Raw genomic sequence first — 23,939 nt, 5'->3', positions numbered from 1 at the left:
GGCGTACCACTGATCATCTCCACAGCATCACACACCCCACTTCTTTGATCGATCGATCGATCGATCTGCGCCTCTTCTTCTCCAAGATGTCGACGGCGGCTGCACCGTCAGCTTCGGCTCCGCGGCGATCGACACGACGGTCACCAGCGACGCCGCGGCGGCCGACGAGTGGGTGCGCCGCGTCCGCGCCTCGGCCGCCACCACCCCGCGCGGCGGCGGGGGCCTCCTCGTCGGCCTCGACTGCGAGTGGAAGCCCTGCGACCACCTCTGGCCGGCGGTGGCGCCCACGGTGGCCATCCTCCAGCTCTGCGCCGGCGACAGCTGCCTCATCCTGCAGCTGCTCCACGTCGCCGGCGCCCGCCGGGTCCCGCCCCTCGTCGGGGACCTCCTCGCCGACCCGTCCGTCCGCCTCGTCGGCATCGGCATCGGCGAGAACGCCGCCAAGCTGGCCGACGGCTACGGCGTGCGGTGCGCGGCGCCGGTGGACCTGGAGGACGTCTGCGACCGCCGCCTCGGGCGCCTCCCCGGCGCGAGGAGGCTGGGGCTCAAGGGATACGTGAGGGAGGTGCTGGGGCTGACCATGGAGAAGCCCATGGACGTGACCAGGAGCGACTGGGAGAGGCGCCACCTCGACGCCGCTCAGGTCCGCTACGCGTGCTCGGCGAGAGGGTCCTCACCAACTAGTCGCCAACGCGATCGCCATGCGTGCTTGCAGTGCACTTGGGTCGTCATATGATATGATCATATCTATCCTAAATTATAGTATTGTTGCCGTGCTGTTGCAATGATCGATCTAGCTACTAGCAAAAAGCTACGCATATAGTGTGGCAACGTTATGTGCAATCGGCAGCTATCTTAGTTATCTATCGAAATATTATTCGATCTACTTATCTGATCTATATATGGCTGCATTATTGATTATTTCGATCCTGTTCCTTTTGAGTTGTGCATTTAATTTCTCTGGCTCTTTGTCAGCTAACATATGCATGGAGCTTTTATTTGTGCGAGATGCTGAATTTCAGTTTAGGAGGGTCGAAGCAACGGACATTAGTTTTGCATCTGTTAATCTGTAGACTGTATATTGCGTTCTTCAGATAGTTGTCTGGCCAGTTCGAACGCCGAACTCCCGTACGAATCAGAATGGAAAAAGTATACTTTGACTCCCTTAACTATCGCTCGAGTATGATTCATAACCTCTAACCACAAAACCGGGTATATTGACTCCTTTAACTATCAAAACCAGTGCAAACAATGTCCCTCGATGGTTTTGGAGGTGGTTTTGGCTGACGTGGCATCTACGTCGCAGTCTTCACCGAGTCTTTGTCCTACGTGGCGCTTATGTGGAATTAGAATAAAAACAAAAATAAAAAATATGTTGGACCCATATGTCATTCACACAAAAAGTTAGACCCACTAACCATGTAGGACCCACATGTCATCCTTCTTCTCTCTCCCTTATCTCTCTTCCTCCCTTATCTCTCTCTCACTCAGGAGCGGCGGCGGTGGCGGTGGCCGATGGGGACGAGGCGTAGGGTAGCGGCGCGACGGCGGTCGAGAGCGGCGGCGGCGGTGGCGGTGCCAGTGGCAGTGGGGACGGCGGCTGGCTAGCGCGGCGGCGAGGGCGGCACGAAGGAGCGGCGCCGCGGTCGGGACGAGGCGGTGTCGGTGGCAGTGGGGACGACAGCTGGCTAGTGCGGCAGCAGGGACGGCACGAACAACGGCGGTGGGGAGCAGCGGCGGCTATGGCGGTGGGGAGCGGCGGCGATGGGGAGCGGCGGTGGTGGGGACGAGGCAAAGGGGAGTGGAGCGGCGGCGATGGTGCAAGCACGAGCACGAGCACGGCGGTGGACCGGTGGTGGCGCAAACACGAGCTCCTCCCCGAAGGACGTCGTACTCCTCCTCCGCTCTCCTCCGCCGCGCATCCTCCCGCAAATCACCTCTTCCGTCTTCTCCTCCTCCAACCGCCGCCGCCGCCGCCGCCGCTCCCCACCGCCGCCGCTCCACACCGCCTCGTCCCCACCGCCGCTCCCCACCGCCACAGCCACCGCCGCTCCCCGACCTCCGTCGCCGCCACTCCCCGACCTCCGCCTCGACCCCGCAGCAATCACCGCCGCTCGCCACCGCCACCGCCGCCACCACTCCCCTCCGCCTCGTCCCCACCGTCACAGCCGCCGGCCCGCCGCCGCTCCCGAGAAGTATAAGGGAGAGAGAGGGGGAGGAAGAAGGGAATGAGAGGGAGGATGACATGTAGGTCCCATAATACTTTTTTGTGTGTGAATGACGTGTGGGTCTCACATATTTTTTATTTTTGTTTTTATTCTAATGCCACGAAAGCGCCACGTAGGACAAAGACTCGGTCATAACCGCCACGTAGGCGCCACGTCAGCCAAAACCACCGAGGGACATTGTTTGTACCGGTTTTGATAGATGGAGGAGTCGATATACCCGGTGTTGTAGTTGGAGGATATGAATCATACTCGAACCATAGTTGAGGGAGTCAAAGTATACTTTTTCCAATCAGAATCCAGGTCCAAAGCTGAATGGGCTTTCGTTCGAACTGGGCCAGCTCGAGAAATGCTTGGGCTTTTTCTCCGTGTGGGGGCTGTTAGCATGTTACTACCTTTTCTATTTCGCAGACAAATTTCGTTTCATGTATAATATACTGATGTAACATTCTATAGGCTCTGTATTCACTAATTTTGTTGTACGTCAAATAAGATACTAATTTCTACTATGAAAAATGGTTGTATACAGTATACTATTGAAGTTCTACCCATTCAGTACACACTTGTCAATCGACGTAGAGTTAGCGATGATATCATGTCAATGTCTGTGTTGCATGCTATGTCAGATTTTTTTATCTGGGTTTATAGATATAGCAAGCACGTTTACGGGTGTAAAGATTTTTAAGTTAATGAACCTAAATAACACCCATGTATAAATTGAAATACCACTGATGCATTTTACTCTGTTCTCATATATATCGAAACATGTGAAAATAATAATAATTTGATAACATGTTTTCTTCCAAGTGAGAGAGTGTAGGTTGCCGATGACGTTCCAAATATTGATCGCTAGTTCTATCCTGAGTTTTGTGATCTTGATCTCTTTGATCATGGTGGAGTACAATCGACGAGTAAAATATTTTAGGTCTAAATTTTACACTGGCTGTGTCTTTCTGCCTAGTTCTTTTAATGAAAGCCATCTTAAGTTTTGTATATCGGTTAATGAACACTAGGAACTGAGGAGCATAATTTATTAAACTTTTTTAAAAAATGATAAGAGTGAACTCTCATGGCAATTCAGAGAATGTTCTCTTTTGGTTTGCTGGATTAGATGGTGGGTAGAAGGTTAGCCATAACAGCAATACGCCCTGATAATTCTGGCTGGCTATATTTAATCATTAGCCTATGAATACATGCCATCAGAAATCTGCCCAACTACCATATACCGGCTAAATAAGATTATTAGATATAGTACAAATCTAGGTAGAAATTGCAAGAGGTTCTATTAGGTCAAAAGATAATCTTTACTCCAACAAACCCTAATCATAGAGCAGGAGACAAATTATTTCTCTCCTTCCCTCCCTTATCCATATGCAAACGACTATACTAATGCAATTGGATTAGGGGCAATTAACGTTAACCTCTGCCCTTTCAGGCTCCATCCCTTGTTGCCCTTGTCCCTTCCTCTGTCTTCTTCTTCCCCTAAACGACGGACGATCGGTTCCCCATTTCGCTCCCATCGATCCCTCCTTCTCCTTCCTCCGCCTCCGCGGGCACGACGCAAGGCCGCCTCGCGCCGCCCCTGGTCGAGGATCGATCTCCCCTTCCCCTCCTCGGCTCCCGTCTCCTTCGCCCGCTTGCCGGCAGCGCCGGTCTCCGTCCCGCGAGCTGCGGTGGTGCCGCCGTCTCTGTCCCTGCTGCTGCTGCTGCTTCCGCCGCCGGTGAGCGCCCGTACCTGCGCGCGTTCTATTCATTGTTGCTGTTTACATGTGCCTTTTCTCTTTGCCCTAACCCTATGTCCTCTTCTAGATCTGGAAGCTTGTAGCAGTTTATGTGTTCCCCAGAAAGTTTGGGGGTTCAACTGACCCCTTGCCTGAAGGGAGGGAGTATTTGATTCTTGAAGAAGAGAGAGAGAGAGAGAGAGAGTATTTGATTCTTGAATTCTACTAGTTTGGAAGGAGGGGAGCTGCGTTATTATTATTATTATTATTATTATTATTATTATTATTATTATTATTATTATTATTATTATTATTATTATTTTTGGTTCGTTTGTTTCATGGAGTCGAAGGAAGTGCATGGCCGGGATGTGCTGGTTGATCTGGAGAAAGGGAATTGCTTGCTAATGAGAGAGGGGGGCGATAATGGGACGGATGTGAATATGATATCTAGCCAGGCGAAAACTCCATGGAATGATCTTATAGCTATGAAGGATGATCACCACATTCCTTGCTGCTCGTCACGCTCTCAAGATTTCGCCGTGAAAAGCGGAGAAGATAGGACGTCCGATGGCGAGATGAAGGTTGGGCTTTTGGATAAGTCGATGGGGGAGAAGGAGAAGAAGAAGCGGTCGAAAAAGCCACCACGACCGCCGCGACCACCTTCTGCTTCACCATTAGATGCTGCTGACCAGAAGCTCATTAGTGAACTATCTGAGCTCGCAAGTTTAAAAAGGGCAAGGATTGAACGGATGAAGGCTTTGAAGAAGATGAAGAACACCAAACCAGCTTCCTCAATTGGCAACCTGGTAGCTTTGATTATTACCATTATCTTCTGCCTCGTCATACTTTGGCAAGGTACATTAACTAATTATTTAGGATAGAAATGTTTATGTTTGTCTTGTTGTATGTGTCAGTGGATTCTTCTCTACTATGAATAAAATTGAATCACACATTTTGCTTCCAATACCTACTTTGTGAACTGGATTTTTCTAATTGGCTTTGACCTAAAATTTAGTAATTGCAGCAATTGTTCGTTTGTTCGAATTGCTGTTATGTTGAATATAATGGTAGTTGAGCGATTCCTTCAGTAGGTTAGTGCATCCTGTAGATGTTTCTTTAGGTCCAAGAGTCATGTCTATATGAGTATGGTACTATGTTTGGGTCACTGTAGGCAAACTTTTTAGTATTGGCCATTCTATAGCCAGATTGTAGCATATGCTTATGTTCTATTCATATGATTACCATGGTGATATGCCAGATGCTGCTGTAGACATTTTGGTCTCATAAGTGAGCCTGCTGAGCTGTTCTGCTTCTTATTTTTTGTAATCCACTTAATATGTAATTTTCTTTCTGCCTCCCGTCTATTTTGCAATGATACTGCATTTCCTTTTATTTTGCTACACTCGTGCTTTTCAATTTCCTTTTATTTTTCAGTCTTGCTTTTCATTTAATAGTTGGCCAAGTATAGTAACAATGTGTGTTCAGATGGGATGTAGGATATGTCAGGTTCCACTCCTTTGCTTGTCTTGTAGACCATACCTTCACATGTATACAGATGTAGTGAGTAAATGCATGGTTGTTAGTCTTTCCTATTTGGTGGTCTAACTTCAACCATCTGTGATTTACTATTTCTCAATCAACAGGCTTGCCGATGAAATGAATTCACTGTAAGTCATTAGACTATTTCAAACCAAAGTGATGATCGTCAGACAGGACTACCTAAAACTCATTGCTTCGATTCTACAGGGGTTTTCTCAAAGTATGGGGCGGGCATTATCTTTCATGGATCACCTATATCATCAGGCCGATCACATGGCAGCCTGTTCTCCATCCAGTTCTACAAGAAGAATGAGACGGCTACCAGCCCTCGGAGTTCTTCTTCAGCTCCAAAGTGCGACAGCCTTTGATCTCAGCATCCATGTTATATTTTCCTATTCCGCAACCCAGATTATGTTCTCATCTACTCATGATTGTTAAAGGGCAATGCAGGTTATCCTGACGTATGTGGCACCTATTCTTGTTTAACCTGTCGTTTTTATTCTTCTGCAGCAACACGGGAATAACAACGAGATTGGAGATCCATGGTGAAGCTAGGGGGGTTACAGAATGAGTGCCGTAGCTGCCATCACTGCCTTGGCCTTTTGGTGTCATCCTGCTGTAAATTATGTTGAGTTGTTGTGGTCGTGGTCTTTTAGCACTCCATAGATTCCAAACTACAAGTGTTTACTAATTGGCATTGCTGCTCTGTGCTCTGAGTCAGCTTCTGTTATGACAATACTAATTAATCTGACTGATATAATGATATTCATGATACTTATTCTTTCTTAACTGTGTCGACACTCTTGTGAGTTGTGATTGGAACTTTAGTCAACTGTTACTAAGTACAAAGTCAATATATTTACCAAAAAAAATGTACGATGGATCTATCAAGGCGTGCAGAACTGCAGACTGTGGTGGTCAATTTGAACGTTGCTAGTTCTTGTAGCTCAAATCTGTATGAATTTTCAGTAGTTTATATATTGATTGATTGGAATCTGGTCCCCTGATTGCACCATACCCAAAGTTCAGATCTATCACACCTTCGTAATGCTGGTGTAACTAATCTGCCAATTCAGTGTGCGGTTAGGGGTTTTATGCACCACTCATGCTGTGGGCGCTATAAATCTCAACGGCTGCTATCATTTGATTGAAATAACCACCTTTTGGAAGTATTGGTTTGATGTAACTCTGCCAATAAACATAACGGAAAGAGTTAAGGTGCAAAATGGAAATTGGTTTGAGCACTCAAACTAAGATGTAATGGACACACACAACGATGGTAATATATGTTTCTCTCTCCATGCTTGCTTAATATGTTACTCCGTCTCATTTTAGGTGCAGTTGTGGGTTTCTATATCCAACGTTTGATCATCTGTTTTATTTAAAAAAATATGATTTTTTTTAAAAAAAGTCACATATAAAATATTATTCATGTTTTATCATCTAATAACAATAAAAATACTAATCATGAAAAATTTTTAAATAAGACGAACGGTTAAACGTTGGATAAAAAACCTACAACTGCGCTTAAAATAGGACGGATGGAGTATACGAATTCGAATTAGCCAATAAATTAGCCTATTTTTGAAGTATTTTACAACCTCAGGAAGTTCAACCTAACAATGAGAAGGCCTAGTATTGGTAGGATTTGTTGTTTCACACAAGTGAAAAACGAAGTACTCAAAGCACAAGGTACAAGTCTTCAGATTCCAAGAGTTGCTAGAAAGCATGGGCATAGTTCAGACTGTTGCATAGAAATTGCACTGCAACTGCTCAATGTCTGACAAGTTCTTAAGTCCAGCGATAGCAAATCATTTTGCAAGTAGAGCACTTCAGGAGAAATCAGAAAATAACTTCATTGCATTTTCCCAGTTAAGTATAATGACAGCTGATAGTTTTCATAGTGACCCACTTCAAGACAACTCAACTTCATTGCGCTTTCTTCGCTTCTGCTTGGGGCTTCCAAAGACCAAGACGATACTTGTGAGCAAAACTCAAAATTAACTTCCTCTGCATCATAGGGAGAAAATAATTTTAAATTAATATATTCCCTAGAAATTATTTTCCCATATCTCAACACAAAGATAACAGAAAAAAGTGAACATAGTTGATAAATAAAGATAAGTTTTAGGAAGAGGTTCCGCCAGCCAGATCCCACAATCAATTTTATGTATCGATTAACTCGAGTGGCCACCCTGCCTTTTAAGTGCTTGGGTGGGTGAGCAACCTTAGTATACAATTTAGTGGCTTGGTCACCTTGATACTTTAGCTGGTTTGTGGTTGCAAATGCAATGGTCCCAGTTTTACTGGAGATTTGGAGAATCTGAAATATGTTTGTGTTATAGGTTAGGAGGAGCTAAATGTCACCCACAAACCTACAATGGTGTCTATTTCTTAGAAAACATCATAATCTACTGACGAAGACTTCACATGTCTCAATATACTGGCAGCAAATCATTCAATGGGATTGCCTTTAAGGTATTAAAAAAGGGACGGATTATGGAAACATAATAAATTTCCTAACCATGTGATTAACAACAGACAGCCAAGATTATTCTTCACTAGACAAACACAAATTGGTGAAGCTAGGAAGAAAAGAAGAAAAAGAAACAGTAAGAACAGAAATCAGGAGGGAGATAAATACGGTAAGAACAAGTACGACACATCTCCAAACCTTTAGCCTATGCCATCATTTTCTCTGTGAAAATGGGATCAGTTTACCCTTACCTAACAAAAAGAAATGGATATTTCCTTTAGCATGCAGGTCATAAGCTGCATGTGTGTTCACTTTGCATCGACCAAAGATCCACCATAAGTAGAAATGCAAATCCATAGAACTTTATTTGCATCCAAATATTACAATTGTACCTCTGTATTTACCATCTGGTTTATAAAATCAGGGCTATTCTGGCCTTTGGTCTTAAAACAAAAGTACTACAATTGTCTTGAAGGAAAAAAAAATGTGTATTTTGCACTTCAAATTTCTAAAGTCACAGTATAATTGCCAAATTCACCAAGACATCTAAAAAGCATAAAAATGCCAATTTTATGGCTTAATCAAGTAAAAATGTGATCACCCAGTGAAGAACATGCTACAGAATACCACAACTCTCTATTGAGTATTGAGTAATTCACTACCAGTTGCTACCAATAATAAAAGATACATATCAACATCTCAGGTCAAAGAGGTAAGTTCCCTTCAAAGCACGACACGATGGCAGAACTACTTAGCTTTTGCTAATTGGATTCTGAAAACTGACAACATATACCTATCCTCAAAGCAATGGTATATTCTTTTGAAAAATCTTTGCACGGACATAGCTTTATTATTCACAAGAACAACTATTTAGAAAAAAATAAAAACAGAACTTCAGATTTTTCATGTCAAATGTCTATCCAGAAATGCACAGCCTAGAGACAAATAAGCAGGAAAAGCAAAACACTGAGTTAGATAGCACATTTACCAAATTACTCTCCAACAATGTTAACCTCCAAGCACACGCCAAAATACATTTTGTCCAATCTATTGACCAAGGAATACATTGCAATCCAATCCGATTCAATACCAAGAACTCTCCCCAAAAAGCAACACTTATAATTGTTAAGTGCGTAGGGCTAAAACCCCCAGGGTTTTGTGCAACTTGGAGCCAAAAGCATGTGGTATTGTGAAATTTACTCTAAAATCAACAGTACGTATGATTTTTCAAACAAATCTACGCATAATGCAACGAGCCATAGTTTTAAGCACACAGAAATCAGTTACTCGGTTCACTACTACCAAACAAACGCAACGACATCATCCAACAATGGCAACATTATACAGCAAAATCTAACCAAAAACATACCATCACATTACGAAATGCTGAATACCCCCACTCACTAACATAATCGGCAACAACATCAAGCCGCTGCTCAAATCTGCACATGAACCAGAGACTCTACTACCAAAGGCATACCAGGGACAGACAGGTATAGGACGTACATGCTTGCAGGGGATGCCGAGCTTCTTGAGCCGCAGCGTGCGGGTCTCGAGGAGCCTCTGGAGGTCGCCTCCCACCGCCTCCTCCACCTTCGCGGCGTGCGTTTCCACCCCCTTCCCGACCCCGTTGAGGAACTCCACCACGCCGACCTTGGCTGCGCCCGCAGCAATCGAGCTCCAATCACAATAACCAAGAGGGAGGAGGCGGAGGAGGAGGAGGAGACGAGAGGGGGTTACCTTGGTAGGGCTGGGAGTGGAAGGATCTCGCCGGAGTTCCGGCGCCGGCGAGGAGGCGGCGCGATGCGCACGCGAGAGCCATGGGGGAGAGAGAAGCTGGAGAGAGACGCGGAGGCGGAGGCGAGGGCTAATGGGCCGGCGAGTGATGTAGGTGCTCTTCTTTTTGGGCCGCAAAATTGCCACAACACTCGAATTTCATTTCTAGAATACGGCCCAAAATTGGCCCAACCAAACAGCATCCAAGATGTGATTTTGTGGGCCTCTGAATCCGATGCGATTTAATTATTTATTTCGTCTTTTTTTTTTCTGTAAAATAGGCACGCGACATTTGCATGATGTATGGCTATTTTTATCAGCAGAACAGTATTTTAATGTAAAAAAAATTGTAATGTATATATAAGGTTTGGATGTATTTTAGTTCAAGGAAATAAAATGAGCTGTCTCCTCTATATTTGTTTTTCATTTTGTAGAAATATCTGCTTAGTGCTCACGTACAGCCTCTTTTCGTTTGGATAGGTGAGAGTATCTCTTCGGAAATTAGAATATGAGTGAAGTTGTATCCATTAATCCAAATCAATTCTAAAGGATTTTTTTTCCTTTTTGTTTTTTCAGAAAAATAAAAAGATAGCCCATATCGTTTGGATAGGTGAGTGCGTTTGGTTGGAGGAAATTGTTTTGAGCGGACAGGAGTCTAGGGGATGGAGTTGTTGTGTTGTTTGGATGGTGGAAGAGGGTTCTACTAGAGATTGGAGAAGGGGCTATTGATAGCAACACATTTTCAATACCTATGGGGAAGATAATTGAAAATAAATTTCTCTCTTTAGTAAGATGAGATTTTGAGTCATACATTATGACTTAAAATTCAATTCCTCTGAACTCTATATGATCCTCATCTTTACTAACAAACAAGGATGATGAGTAAAAATATAACTCCCAACGAGCAATTCCTGCATCAACTTCCTCCTCTAAAAGTCTAAACTCCATATTCCCTTCTCATAAATTGTCAAACACATTGTAATGGTCACACATAAATTGGGATAGTGATATCTCGATTAAGGGTACAGAAAAAACCCATGCGTGCTTTAAACATGGCTTATTTTGAGGGAGAAAGAAATTTATTTTTGAGGGACCATATATATCATCACTTTGGATGGAGGGATAAGTGTAATACATTAATCATTGCATAATAAAATTGATCAATTTGGGTCAAGATCGAATAAGTGAAGCCATCACTCATGTTGGATATTATATTTTGGTTTGAGCATCCTGCATTAACAACAAAAATAAGTTGGTATAGGAATTTCTAATTGAGAGAGTCACACACTTCATAAAAATAATATGCATTTTTAACGAAAGCTTATATCCAGGAATTGAATATGTGATTCCCGTTCCCAACCAACTCATTAAATAGCAAGAACTGCCTTCTCTATTCATTCTTTAGGTGTACTAGCTAATTCTTAATTCTGCAATGCAAAATAAAATAAAATATCTTAATGCGAATAATTTCCCACATGATGTTTTCCCTCTAAAAAAAGGCCTAGGGAACTTGTTTTCAACTCATTCCCTACTAGAAAAAGCAGTAGGGGACATGGTGAGTTCTAGTAGTGCCTGGAAATACCCACAGTTTAATGGCAGAGATTTTTAGAAGTGAGAAATAAAACAATGTTTATACTAAAACATGACAAATTCAAATGGAAGTGGTAAAAGCACATCAAATTCAAATTTGTTCCTTTCCTATACGGTTAGTACCCAGTAACCAGCCATAATATGATTTAGAAAAATATAAATTCTGTACATACAAATCGATGAAGTTAATTATTGCATTCAATTTGCATTAAAATAGTAGGCTTAGAATAACTATTTTTTAGAATATTTCAAGCACTTGAAATCGGGACAATTTTACACATATAAGTAGCGCCACCGTTGTTACATAAGCCTACATGCATCAAAAGCCTTAATTTTGATAAAGATACCTAATGGATATTTGAAACTAGGCGTTGTCAGTTTTGAAATATTCTAAGTGTTGTTTTTGTGATTCAGATGAAACAATACAAGATCTATTTTTCGTTTGTCATTTTGCAAAGTTCATATGGCACGCGATTCAAATAGCTTTTGGCCTACCACCACCTATTAGTTTTTCTAATATTGGAATATGGTTGCAAGATGTTTCAAAAAGGCTAAAGAATCTTATTTTGGTTAGAGCAAGTGCTATGTGTTGGGCAATATGGATAAGTCATAATGACGTAGTTTTTGAGAAAACAAATGATCTTTCACCTATGCAGGTAATCTTCACATCTATGCATGTAATCTTCAGGGGCACCCATTGAATTCGATTCTAGGCTTTGTTGCAAAAGGAGGAGGAACAACACCATATAAAAGCGGTGTGCCGTCTTTTGGAGACTTCTATTGGAGATATTCACCAAGCATGGATGGAAGTTTACTAATAGGATATATGCTTGATAATCCACATATTTACTTTATAGTTGTTTCCTTTATAGCATTTACTGCTTTATGGTGAAGTTAACGAGTACCACATCCACATTATTGTAATAATTAATGGATCTGTGCATCACATGATGCAAGGATTTTTATTCCATTATCTAAAAAATAAATTTTGTATATACAAATCGATGAAGTTAATTATTGCATTCAATTGCATTAAAATAGTAGGCTTAGAATAACTTTTTAGAATATTTCAAACACTTGAAATTGGGACAATTTTACACATATAAGTAGCGCCACGTTGTTACATAAGCCTATATGCATCAAAAGCCTTAATTTTGATAAGATACCTAATGGACAATTGAAACTTAGGCGTTATCAGTTTTGAAATATTCTAAAACCTAGCTAGGGGCACATAAATGAAACATTAATATTGAACTCATTCACTTGATCCATTACTCAACGCACTTCTCACCTGTTGAGTAATGATCTTAATTAAATGAGCCCCTCTAAAGTTTGAGGCAAATTAATTAACACATTTTGTTCATCATCTCCGAGCTATATGTATCCTCATGAAACTGATCTGCTGGTCATTGAATCAAATTAACTTTAATAGATAACTAATGATTTCTCTTCTTTTACCCATAGTTTTTAGCCAACCCCAAATACTTTATCATTGATGCTTCACATGACATGATCAATCCCGCAGGTTAGATCAATTGCATCAGAGTTTATATGTTTGTTAAAACCTTGCTCAATTAGTACGTATAAGATAGAGTAAAACAGTTGGACTCTATATATCACATTAACTCTACTTTAAAAGAAGAAAATAAATTACCCGTGAAACGACAAAGGGCTGGTTAATTAGTAGCACATGTTAACAACAGGTATGTACCTCGATTATTTTAGGAAAAAAAAGAATGCAAGGTTAATTTTGAATAATATTAGAGTAAATATATTAATAGGAAGGAGGTAGTGTGTACCTCAATCGCTCATGCTTTTAGGTGAGGGGTCATCATCAATTATGTTTCTTCTAGGAATGAACAAACAAAGAGAGATCAAGCCGGCCTGCACCAAATATATTACCTTTTCAATTCTGACACTCTCACAAAAAGTATTACCAGAATGGCGACATGCTCTGACCACTGCGCTAATGTATGACCAGCAACCCTGGTTAAATTACTGTCAATTTTGGATCTTTCACCAGCAGGCACACAGTGTGACTTTCTGAGCACAGTGACGATTATTAATTATCATATGGTCCTTGCAGTGATAAATAATGGTCAACTGCTTGTCACTTTCTCTGTGTCCACAAGTGGTGAATATGGTAAACTTGTATCATATATATCTGTCTTTACTGTCCTTAGCAATGTTTTGTCCTTGACTACTTCTGATTAAGGGCTTACGCGTAACGTACCCTAATTTGCATTTTACAGCCAACCAAGCTTAATAAGCAACAGAATCAAACTGTAGCTTGTTTGGTCAAATCAAAACCAGTGATCTCGATCAGCTAATCAATTTGACATCTGAACTTATCTTTTAGAAATAGCTCACAATCAAGTCACTATAGCTGCCTACAAGCTTTTTGTTGCTCTTATATATGCGTACGGCGGCTGCCCTCTTGCAGTTGCACCTTGCAACCTTCATCAAATAAACAAGAAGCTAGGTCGAACTACACCTCAAAAACAATTCTTTTGAGTGCACATACACATATGGCATCAGATCCCTCCTCCGGCCACACTAATTTCTACCGATTTGTTCGCCGGTGGCTGGCAAATCCGCTAGGTCACCACCAGCACCATCATCTCCGGCGAAGCACCAGTACTGGGATCTCATCATCAACCTACCCTAGGATCATCCCAAGATGCCCATCATCATCATCATCGGCGCAAGACCGGGATCGCCTTCGAGACAAGACGATGATCCTAGATGTAGAAGGAGGGATCCTAATGTCATCTTCTACCTTCCCTTACTTCATGCTTGTGGCCATGGAGGCAGGTGGTTTCCTCAGGGGCTTCATCATGCTATGCGTCCACCTTGTCCTGTGGTGCCTGGCGCCGCTGCTGCCGGAAGAGGTGAAATTGAAGGTCATGGTGATGGTGTGCTTCTTTGGGTTGAAGGAGAAGAAGGTGGCTAGGGTTGCGAGGGCGGCGCTGCCGAAGCACTTCCTAGAGGGTGTAGGAATGGAAGGGCTTGAGGCTGTGAGAGGGGTGAAAAGTGTGGTAGGGGTGAGCAGGGTGATCCCTAGGGTTATGGTGAAACCATTCCTGGAAGATTACCTAGGTGTGGATGTGGTTGTGGGGAGAGAGGTGAAGATGGTAAGAGGTTTTTATGTTGGTTTATTGGAGAACATGAGTGATGGAAGGTTAGAGCTGGCAGATCTGGAAGGAGAAGAAATGATAGGGTTTGGAAGCAGCTCAGGATATTCTGGCCATGATCACCACCATCTTTTCTCTTGGTGCAAGGTTAGATGGCACATATGCATGCATGAATTATATGATTAATCCTTGTTTTGCCTACTGCATAAATTGCAAGACTCTTGTTAGAAATATATACTGAATAGGTCTTCTTCATTTTTTTTTATTTTTGGTTTTCTTGCATCAATTTGATGTGTTTTAATTGCAATAGATCTGTTAACTTTATTTTCAACATGATATGCATGTTCTTTGATATCTTCTTGAAATACCGTAGAAACTTTATAATTATCCATCACATCATAAGTTGGGACTTCACATATTCATATACTTCATCCGTTTCATATTGTAAGACTTTTTGGACTTATCTAGATTCATCGATTAATGTATATATGTTTTCTATATGTGTCTAGATTCATTAACATCTATATTAACATCTATATTAACATCTATATGAATTTGGGTAATCCTAGAAAGTTTTACATTGTGGAATGGAGGAATAAGTACTTGTTTGCATACCACTTGGGATGGGAATTTGGAAATGGGTCAACATGTTGGAAATCATTGACCCACCGTTGTCAACTAAATCAAGTAAAATGTACCTTTACTAGTTCATGTCATGAAATTTAGTTAAATATATATGAACCAGTACTTTTAGTTGATTTGCAAAACTAGGGTGAGTCAATATAATTAATTCTCTCCATCCCTGTACTTACCACCAAGATACCAATTGCATTATCCATGCATGAATCATTAATTTGTGCACATGTTGTCATGTTCCCTACAACAAAGATATCATACATCAGGGAGAGAGATAGGTTTGACATCATGATGTCAGACATATGCATGATAAACTTAGAATATAGGAACCCATATATATCATATATGGTATGGAATTGGTATTCTGAAACTGGAGAGCTTAACTTACCACCATGACAATCACTTGTGCACTAGGAAAATTATATAATAATAATTGAAACTAGAGGCTTCCTCATTGGGATATACTATAATACAGGGTCGAACACTCGATCTTGAAAAAAATAAGCTGGCTCGAACCACGTAGCATGCAATTAAGCAGCATCACATTCACATGCATTAAATCCAATGACCACGAAACACATCTACGTGATTTAGTTAATTCCTGAATCTAACTCACTGTAGCTTACACTTCCTACATCGTTAAGGGGCATCTTATATATATTTGCATAAGTTAGGTAGGATTTTTGTAGCAGCTAGTGGTAGTTGAAAATGGTCAAAGGCTCCCATAAATTCCAAATATAAGAATCTTATTCACTATAAATGCACGAATATAATGCATCAGCCGCCATATAGGAATTAATATATATAATCATCCAAAAAGAAGAAAGTACGGTACCTTGATGGTAGAAAGGTGGCATGAACTTGCTTGAACATCTGAACACTGAACGGCAATGAGCTAGCTATATATAGTACTATAGTGTGTGTGTGTGTGTGTGTGTGTGTGTGTGTGTGTCGCCAACTTTAGCTTCGTAATATTGCATTTTAATTGCAGTTTTGCCCGTAAGCTTGAAACCAGGGAAAAGGGCAAAAACACACAAGGAGTAGTTTGATGAAATGGTTTAGTCTAACTTGATTATAAGTTTATATGATCTCATGGTGCAAGTAACCGATCACAGTTAGCTTGAGAATCTTATTAATATTGTTAGTTGTTACTTGGAGGGAGTGAACAAATCATTAGCTGTCAACACGCTATAGGTTCTCTTCATTTTCAGTATCATTAATTCTAACCAGCAGATATTGACAAAAAAAATATTTGTTCTGTTTGGGTGAGAGAATTTTATCCAAATGTAGGGATATGAATTGCAAATTTGAGAATTCAAGGATCAAGGATTAATCTGTGAGCATGAATAGTCCCTTTTAGAAAAAGGATTGATAGATAACATGAGTTTGAGAGCTGTTTTCATTTCACTGAACCATCAGGTACATATCCTGAATTATCTGTGATAAGTTTGAACAGTTCTGAATTCTAGAGACAAGCCAATATTTGATAGCAGTAGTTTCTCCTAATTCTGGAAATTCATTAATTCTACCAATTTTCCATCAGCGTGTGCAGTAGGAATTTCCAACTTTTGAGAGCTATTCATTTTCACTTTTCACTTTAATCTGCAAGTTATTTCAATGCTGAATAAACCCAGCATATAATTTAAGCCAGTGGGGGATTGGGTGTGAAACATAATCCAGTTTCCTTTCTTCACCTGCAGGAGGTTTACCTGGTGACTCCAGAAGAAAAACGAAAATGGTCACCCTTGCCAAGAGACCAGTACCCCAAGCCCTTGGTCTTCCATGATGGAAGGCTGGCCTTCAGGCCAACCTTTCAAGCCACCCTAGCCATGTTAACATGGCTCCCATTTTCCCTCCCCCTCACCATCTTCAGAACACTCATCTTTGTCACCCTCCCCTACCCTGTTTCTGTGGCGATCGGATCCGTATTCGGAGTCAGAACCCGTGTCATCAACTCCCCTGTTGGTCAGGCCAAAGCTGATCACCCAAGAAACCCAAAGGGGCACCTCTACGTGTGCAACCACCGGACGCTGCTCGACCCGGTCTACATTGCAGCGATGCTCAACAAGAAGGTCTCGGCCGTCACCTACAGCGTCAGCCGCCTCAGCGAGTGGATATCGCCGATCCCGACCATCCGGCTGACCCGGGATCGCGACGAGGACCGGAGGAGGATGGAGGAGGCGCTGCGGCGGGGCGACCTGGTGGTCTGCCCCGAGGGGACGACCTGCCGCGAGCCCTACCTCCTCCGGTTCAGCCCGCTGTCGCTGGAGCTCGTCGACGAGGTCTACCTGGTGGCTCTGGTGAACTGGTCCGACATGTTCTACGGCAACTCCACCGGAAGAAGCAAGTGCCTGGACAGCTTCTACTACTTCATGAATCCGCGCCCGGCTTACGATGTCGAGTTCATGGAGAAGGTGCCAACCAGGATGGTCGTGGATGGCAAGACCTGTGAGAGCAAACATGTGGCCAACATGGTGCAGGGTGAGATTGGTAGAGTGCTTGGGTTTGAATGCACCAAGTTCACCCGTGAGAATAAGTACCTGGCGCTGGCAGGAAATAGAGGGGTTGTTGATGCAAACCAGTGATGTGCTTCAGAAATTCTTGGTAGAGGTCCTGTCACAAAATAGTCACAATAACAACATGGCTAGGTTGCTAGCTAGCTCTTGGTCATGGTATAACTATATCTAGAACTTGATCGAATTCTGAGAAAAGTTAAGCATATATGTGCCCATTACAAAGGTAGATTTATCTGTTTGATATGTATGGCAATTCAAATTACAGGTGTTGCTTTTAAGTTTCCTTCAGGTACATAAGTTCAATTTAACCCATTGTATGATCTTAGAGTGGTATAGTTACATTCTATTAAACTATTATTTTTACAGAAGTTACATCTCTATATGTACCAAGTCCAAAAATTAATGAGGATCATATGTTAGTCCTTAAATCTCTGTACAATGTTGTGTTGTGCGTGCGTAAGGTTTGACTCATGCAGATCCTTTTATGTGTGTATAAAACATTGCAGCCAGAAGTGCTCAACATAGACAGCATTTGTATGATTCATAAAATGGATTAATAACTCAATATCATTACCTGATCGCTATATATACTTACTAAATAACTCACTGCTATAGTATACATGATGTCTCCAGCAACGGTGTTAGTGCCTCTGCCTTTCAGATTGCAGCTGTTTCTTCATATTACCGAAGCAATCACTGGAAGCATTCTCCAAAGTGCATATCTCATTCTTCCGAGTAAAAAAGAAGTCCCTAGCTAAAACGCACATGTCGAACGTAAATATCTTCTCTTTTTCTTTTTCGCGAACATAACCATCTGAAATGGTTAGCAAGTGCATATTTTCAGTCACATGAATTTATCAGCATCAAACTGAGACCATATACGAGAAGCTAATATAAACATATACCAAAATCGAAACCCTCGTTTTGTTGATCAACATGAATATTATGTGAAGGATAGGCCGGCCATTCAAACTTTAAGAGGATGCAAACAACATATTTTGTGACAACAATGACGTTCCACCAAAAATAAGACATGTCACATGAGAAAAAGACTGACCTGAAACCTACTAAAGTCATCCAGTTGGGGTGGTATGATTATGAACACTAAACTTTTTTGCCACTGTCACAAGACATGCTATCTTCTATGTATCCCAGTCGACAGTCACGAATAGAAGCTGGTCTTCTAAACATTACCCCAACTGCCCAAGTTCAGCTACTCAACTTTAGTTGCACTTCTAATCTTCAAAATTTTATCAACCAAATTCCCAAGGCTTTTTTTAACCGATATAGGTGGGCATGTAAACAACAGGTTTATGCTGACTTTTACTAATAAAATGCACCATACTCAGCCTTCTTAGCTTGTGAAAGCTGCATAGATGATACATAAAGCCATCCAAAAGCTGTGTACCAGGTTAGTACTCAGAAGTAGAAGCGAAGGAGCAGCTCAATCCTCAAAATTCAGAGCTCATGTTAAGAAACACAAGTCATAAAAATTGATTATGCTTAGTTTAATGGTTCTCCTATTGCACTCAGACATATATACAGGGGCACAAACAAAGCAAGAAGTACTACTAGAGATGCTTGTACCAACCATGACCACCCAATATCAGTAAATATTCTCAGAGGTTCTCCTGTTGCATCAGACATAATACAGGGGAACAACAAAGAAAAATTTCCTACTAGCGAAGCTTGTAGAAACCATCCTCACCTAATATCCGTTCAGTTGTTTTGCTGAAAATGTTTTAACTCTTTCTTCAGGTATAAGACACCACTCACCTCTTTGTTACTATATTTGCTATCATATTTACCAATCACTCTAAAAGATATGTTTTCAATATAACGTAGAGGGTGTTGCTAGGAGGTAAACAGGGCCACAGAAGCCTTGAGGGATTGCAAGATCCTCCCAATCAATTGATTTCACTGTCCCAGCTGCTATCAAATTAATTCCAACACCAATTTAGAGCTAACTGAATAATTCCAATAAATATTTCCAATCAATGTTCAGGTCCACAGCTCTTTCATTCCTAGGATTATTAATTGTTGTCATAACTCGTAAATGAATTTCGTACGTTGCATGAAAGCTCAAATTTGGATCATTAGTATATAGCAAGAACTAACAGCGAAAAAAAAATCATGATTACTTGTTTTCCATATGCAAGTGGGAAACCATAAACCATAAAATTGAGAGAATAAATAGATTGGTATTTCTCTAGGTATATTTGCTTTAATAACTAGTTAAAGTTTTTCTGAAGATCCAGAGGTACCTCTTGTATCTTCATTAGATTTCGTCTACAATTGTTTGGTTCTGAACAGGTACTTCACAACTCACAACACCAAACTCCAGCACCAATCTAAGCAAATGTTTGATTTCAACTGATCGAGTGTTCAAACACCAATGAGTTATGTAGCTTTAAAGATAATGTGGCAAAATTCACTTCCAACATCATCCATGTGTTGAGACAAGATATGCAATACTTCATCTGCCAAACAAACTTGAGGGCTGCTACTGTCAGCTGCAGTAAAGCTATACATCTTATCCATTACCTCTATCCAACTGATTCCAGCCTCCTTCCTGCTCCCTATGCCTCTCAAAGACCTCCTTGTAAAAGCATACTCGCCCCATTTACTACCTGCAGCATATATACTTGCAAGCATGATATAATTCTTCACATCATCAGGATTGATCTCAGTGATCTTTCTTGCAGCTAGTCTGCCCATCTCCACATTATTATGCATCTTGGAGGCACCAAGCAATGCTCCCCAAACATATTCATCAGGAGCAAATGGCATCGTATCAATTAGGTCCAAGGCTTCTCTCAGCCTACCAGCACGAGCAAGGAGATTGACGACACTACCATAAACCTCCTTGTTAGGCTGCAAATTATACTCATTTATCATTGACCTGAAGAAATTCCATCCTTCATCTACTAAACCAGCATGGCTGCAAGAACTTATTAGGCTCAGGAACACAACATGGTCAGGATGCACCCCAGCATGGATCATGGAACTGAAAAGTTGGACAGCCTCATTTCCATAACCATTCATTCCATACCCAGCAATCATCGATGTCCATGAAAACTTGTCCTTGCAACCCATCCTGTCGAACACATTTTTTGCATTTGTTATGCTCCCACACTTTGAGTACATGTCCACGAGGGCATTGCCCATTTGTAGGTCATCACTGTAACTTCTCCGAAGAACGGCCCCATGAACCTGCTTCCCGCATCTCAGCGCCGCAAGATCAGCACAGGCTGATGTAATGCTAGTTAGAGTGAAGCAATTTGGCTCATCATTCATCTCAAGAAGGAGCTGCAAGGCCATTAGAGGATCACATTGGCTATACCCAGCAATCATGGTATTCCAAGTGATCAAGTTCCTCTCAGGAGTTCCATCAAAAAGGCTTCTTGCATCCAAAATTCTTGCACAAGTGCAGTACATGTCGATCAGAGAATTTACAACAGCAAGGTTCACATCAAGAGCTTTCTTTATGCACTGCAAATGAAGTTGCTGCCCAAGACATAAGTCGATTACTAATGTACATGCATGGAGTGCAATAGAGCATGCAAATGTGCTCAATTCGACACCATCCTGCACTGCACAAATAGTATAAAATGAAAAAGGACATATAATCATAATGAATCTGGCAATATCAATTTCCTGTTGGCAGCATAAACCGTAAAATTTGTATTTGATTTGTATGAAAACTTATATTTGAACTTGAGGACCAATACCCATTATTTCTGATTTGTACTACAACAATGAAGGTCATAGGGTTCGCTTGGTCACATAGCCACAGTAACAAAATAATTTTTCTATCCAGTTTTTACTAAACACATGACAATAACAGGAAATTGCACAAAGCAGCGCAGCATAGATGATTTGCGAAGAGTAGGAGATATCCACACCTTAAGCATCGTCTTGAACAACCGCAGCCCCGTGCGCTCCTGTCCCCACCTGGCATACCCAGCGATCATCGACGTCCACGACGCGGCCGTGCGCCCGCTCCCCAACGCATCGAACAGCCTCCTCGCGTCCACGACGCCCTCCGCGAGCGACGCGTAGGAGTCGATGAGCGCGTTCACGACGTACGGCATGCGGTCCACGCCCCGCCGCACCGCGACGGCGTGCAGGGGCATCGCCATCGCGGGGGCGCAGGGGCCGCGGCACGCGGTCAGGACGCTGGACAGCGTGTACTCGTTGGGGGCGGCGCCCGCGGCGACCATGCGCCGGAACACGTCCAGCGCCTCGCGGCGGAGCCCGTTGGAGGCGTACCCGGAGAGCATGGCCGTCCACGCCACGACGTCGCGTTCGGGCATTTCGTCGAACAGTGCGCGGGCGTGGCAGACCGCGCCGCGCGAGCACAGGGAGCTGATGAGGGTGGTCGCGTGCTTCTGAGACATTTGCGGGTTATTGGGCTTGAGAGGGCCAATACCTTGTTGAAGTAGTACTCCCTATTGGGCATTTATCGGGCCGTGCGGGCCGGGCCGGGCCGGGCTCATGTTGGGAAATTAGGCCCAAGACAAATCGGCTGATTGTGAGCCAGAAATTGATGGCAGTTTGAAAATGCTTGATACGGATCATTGTCTAGTGGAATATAGGCCGATTTATCCATGATAATCTCAGTATAAAATGTGAAGAAAAAAACAAACAGCGTCAGGATGAATCTAAACTCTTCAGGCCTTGTTTTTTTTTAAGGAATTCAAGCCTTGATTTTCGTGTTTTATCAGGTCGCTCAGGCTTGTGCTACGAGGAGACATTGCGTGATGATGATAGGACCAACTTTTGGTAATTTAATGGACGGCACGGTATCTCCAAAATGTTTTTTGTTCTTGTGAAACAGGGAGTATCTCCAAAATGTTGGCAGATGGGAAAACCAAATATTTTGATGCACGTATTCTAATTTATGTACTGTGCTTCCCACATGGTTATTTCACCTTTGAAATTAGGGAGATACAACCAAGTCAGACTAAATGGGTCTCCCTCTCCAAAATGGGCAAATAACTTGTACATGATGAAAACAGACATGAATTAGCTCTATCATTTCCGTTTTCATAGTTTTTACGGAATCAAAGATGAAATCGGAATCCCTAATGCAAAAACGGAATCTAACTTTATTGACTACAAATGCCTAGCGAATACGACAATATATATTTATGAAGATATGAAAACAACTCTAACAGGGCTTCTCAAATTAACGAAGAGATGTAACTCATTGTATTTTTTAAAACAATAAATCAATATTTCTATTTTTTATCAATTAATAATAATATAACTAGTTGTACATTTTACTTTTCAAGATAACTACAGTATGCAATAAATGCATTCATCTATATTTGTAAGTAATATGACATGGCCTAATATAGTCATTAGGCAAAAGAAAAACATATCTAAATTAAAGCATCGGATTAAAAAAAATGTCCCCATTCAACAATCAACCTCAAATACTCATTACAAATCTGAATATCTAGAGTAGAAGAAGGCTGAAGCTAATCAACTTTATATGAAAAGTAATGAGTTTTCGATTCCAAGGAAAAAATGGGTATTCATTTCCGCAAAGTTTTTGAATTTGTTTCCGGAAAGTTTCCGCTCGATTTGGTTTCTGACGGATAGTAGCTTTACCATATTCATTTCTGTTTGAAGAGAAAATTTCGAATTAATTTGTTTCTGCTTCCAAACTTTTCTGAAAAAATTCTGACCAACATTTTCCATTTTCAAAAACACTTCCGAAAACTTTTCAAACCTTTAACCTACTTCAAATACCGTGGATGGATGGCATGAACCCCAAATCCAAATGAACATTCTAGCTCCACGTAGCATCCTCATCTGTTTATGCAGTCCACCTGTCAATGTAGAGCGGCGCGGCACAAGTAGCTTGACACAGCTTCAGCAATCAGAACTGAAATCTACTCCGTCTGTAAAAAAAAATAAAATAAAATCTAGCCATAGATTTTGGACATATAGCTAGAGACTATCTTTTTCTATGACCGATACAGTATATTTCTCAGAATAAACCCAACCCTTCATCCCGAGACGAATTTAGTGGTGAGAAAAATAGACTGTGGTGCTTATTAGTAGATAAATTCTAGTATTGGTGTGTGGATAGGTAAATGGTATTGTAAGGTTAAAAACTATCGATTCGTCGATAAAACTAAGAAAAAAGTTTGGACAAGTTTAGGCTGCATTCTAATTTGAGCTAGTTAATCCCTCATTTAACATGAACACGTTTTCTAAACTACTAAATGGTGTATTTCATACTAAAACTTTATACGTAGAAATTTTTGTAAAAAAAATCAAATGAATCCAATTTTAAAATTTATAATAGATAA

The 23,939-nt window shown here is 41.6% G+C and overlaps 5 protein-coding genes and 1 long non-coding RNA gene across 9 annotated transcripts; 3 read left to right on the top strand and 3 right to left on the bottom strand.

Annotated features, from left to right (window-relative positions):
* Window positions 1-13: 13 nt before the first annotated feature.
* Window positions 14-918, top strand: LOC4325775 (3'-5' exonuclease; the record flags this gene model as incomplete). The annotated part of the gene is made up of 1 exon (XM_015781967.3): window positions 14-918. A coding segment is annotated over one exon (723 nt), but the record flags the coding sequence as incomplete, so codon positions are not given.
* A 217-nt stretch (window positions 919-1,135) lies between these two features.
* LOC136354998 (uncharacterized) lies at window positions 1,136-1,677 on the bottom strand. Its single transcript, XR_010738974.1, has 2 exons — window positions 1,419-1,677; window positions 1,136-1,325 (listed from the first exon to the last, which is right to left on the bottom strand). It is a non-coding gene; the product is annotated as an uncharacterized lncRNA (long non-coding RNA).
* Window positions 1,678-3,672: 1,995 nt separating this feature from the next.
* Window positions 3,673-6,274, top strand: LOC4325774 (uncharacterized). Of its 3 annotated transcripts, none has more exons than XR_001542593.3 (5): window positions 3,673-3,946; window positions 4,035-4,801; window positions 5,590-5,613; window positions 5,693-5,837; window positions 5,996-6,274. XR_001542593.3 is itself a non-coding variant. In XM_015766392.3 (4 exons), the coding sequence occupies exons 2-4, from the start codon at window positions 4,285-4,287 to the stop codon at window positions 6,054-6,056; spliced, it is 723 nt and encodes a 240-aa protein (XP_015621878.1). In that variant the 5' UTR covers window positions 3,673-3,946; window positions 4,035-4,284; the 3' UTR covers window positions 6,057-6,274. The 3 variants fall into 3 exon arrangements, 1 of the variants encoding a protein (XP_015621878.1); XR_001542594.3 differs by having other exon boundaries at window positions 5,432-5,613; XM_015766392.3 differs by lacking the exon at window positions 5,590-5,613.
* A 772-nt stretch (window positions 6,275-7,046) lies between these two features.
* On the bottom strand, window positions 7,047-9,817 carry LOC4325773 (uncharacterized). The gene is made up of 3 exons (XM_015773020.3): window positions 9,702-9,817; window positions 9,468-9,619; window positions 7,047-7,495 (listed from the first exon to the last, which is right to left on the bottom strand). Exons 1-3 carry the CDS (start codon window positions 9,781-9,783, stop codon window positions 7,415-7,417), a joined length of 315 nt encoding a protein of 104 aa, XP_015628506.1. The 5' UTR covers window positions 9,784-9,817; the 3' UTR covers window positions 7,047-7,414.
* Window positions 9,818-13,703: 3,886 nt separating this feature from the next.
* On the top strand, window positions 13,704-18,045 carry LOC4326728 (probable glycerol-3-phosphate acyltransferase 3). Its single transcript, XM_015772139.3, has 2 exons — window positions 13,704-14,608; window positions 16,798-18,045. Exons 1-2 carry the CDS (start codon window positions 13,856-13,858, stop codon window positions 17,680-17,682), a joined length of 1,638 nt encoding a protein of 545 aa, XP_015627625.1. The 5' UTR covers window positions 13,704-13,855; the 3' UTR covers window positions 17,683-18,045.
* LOC107277521 (putative pentatricopeptide repeat-containing protein At1g56570) lies at window positions 16,435-22,022 on the bottom strand. Of its 2 annotated transcripts, XM_015772269.3 has the most exons (4): window positions 21,519-22,022; window positions 20,158-21,201; window positions 17,638-18,427; window positions 16,435-17,543 (listed from the first exon to the last, which is right to left on the bottom strand). In XM_015772269.3, the coding sequence occupies exons 1-3, from the start codon at window positions 22,011-22,013 to the stop codon at window positions 18,368-18,370; spliced, it is 1,599 nt and encodes a 532-aa protein (XP_015627755.2). In that variant the 5' UTR covers window positions 22,014-22,022; the 3' UTR covers window positions 16,435-17,543; window positions 17,638-18,367. The 2 variants fall into 2 exon arrangements, with proteins under 2 accessions (XP_015627755.2, XP_066163018.1); XM_066306921.1 differs by lacking the exon at window positions 16,435-17,543 and having other exon boundaries at window positions 18,013-18,427; window positions 19,878-21,201.
* Between the last annotated feature and the right edge of the window lie 1,917 nt (window positions 22,023-23,939).

This window comes from Oryza sativa, chromosome 1 (genome assembly GCF_034140825.1).
Source record: "Oryza sativa Japonica Group chromosome 1, ASM3414082v1".
Classification (NCBI taxonomy): Eukaryota; Viridiplantae; Streptophyta; class Magnoliopsida; order Poales; family Poaceae; genus Oryza; species Oryza sativa.
This window is presented reverse-complemented; position numbering and strand designations above follow the sequence as displayed.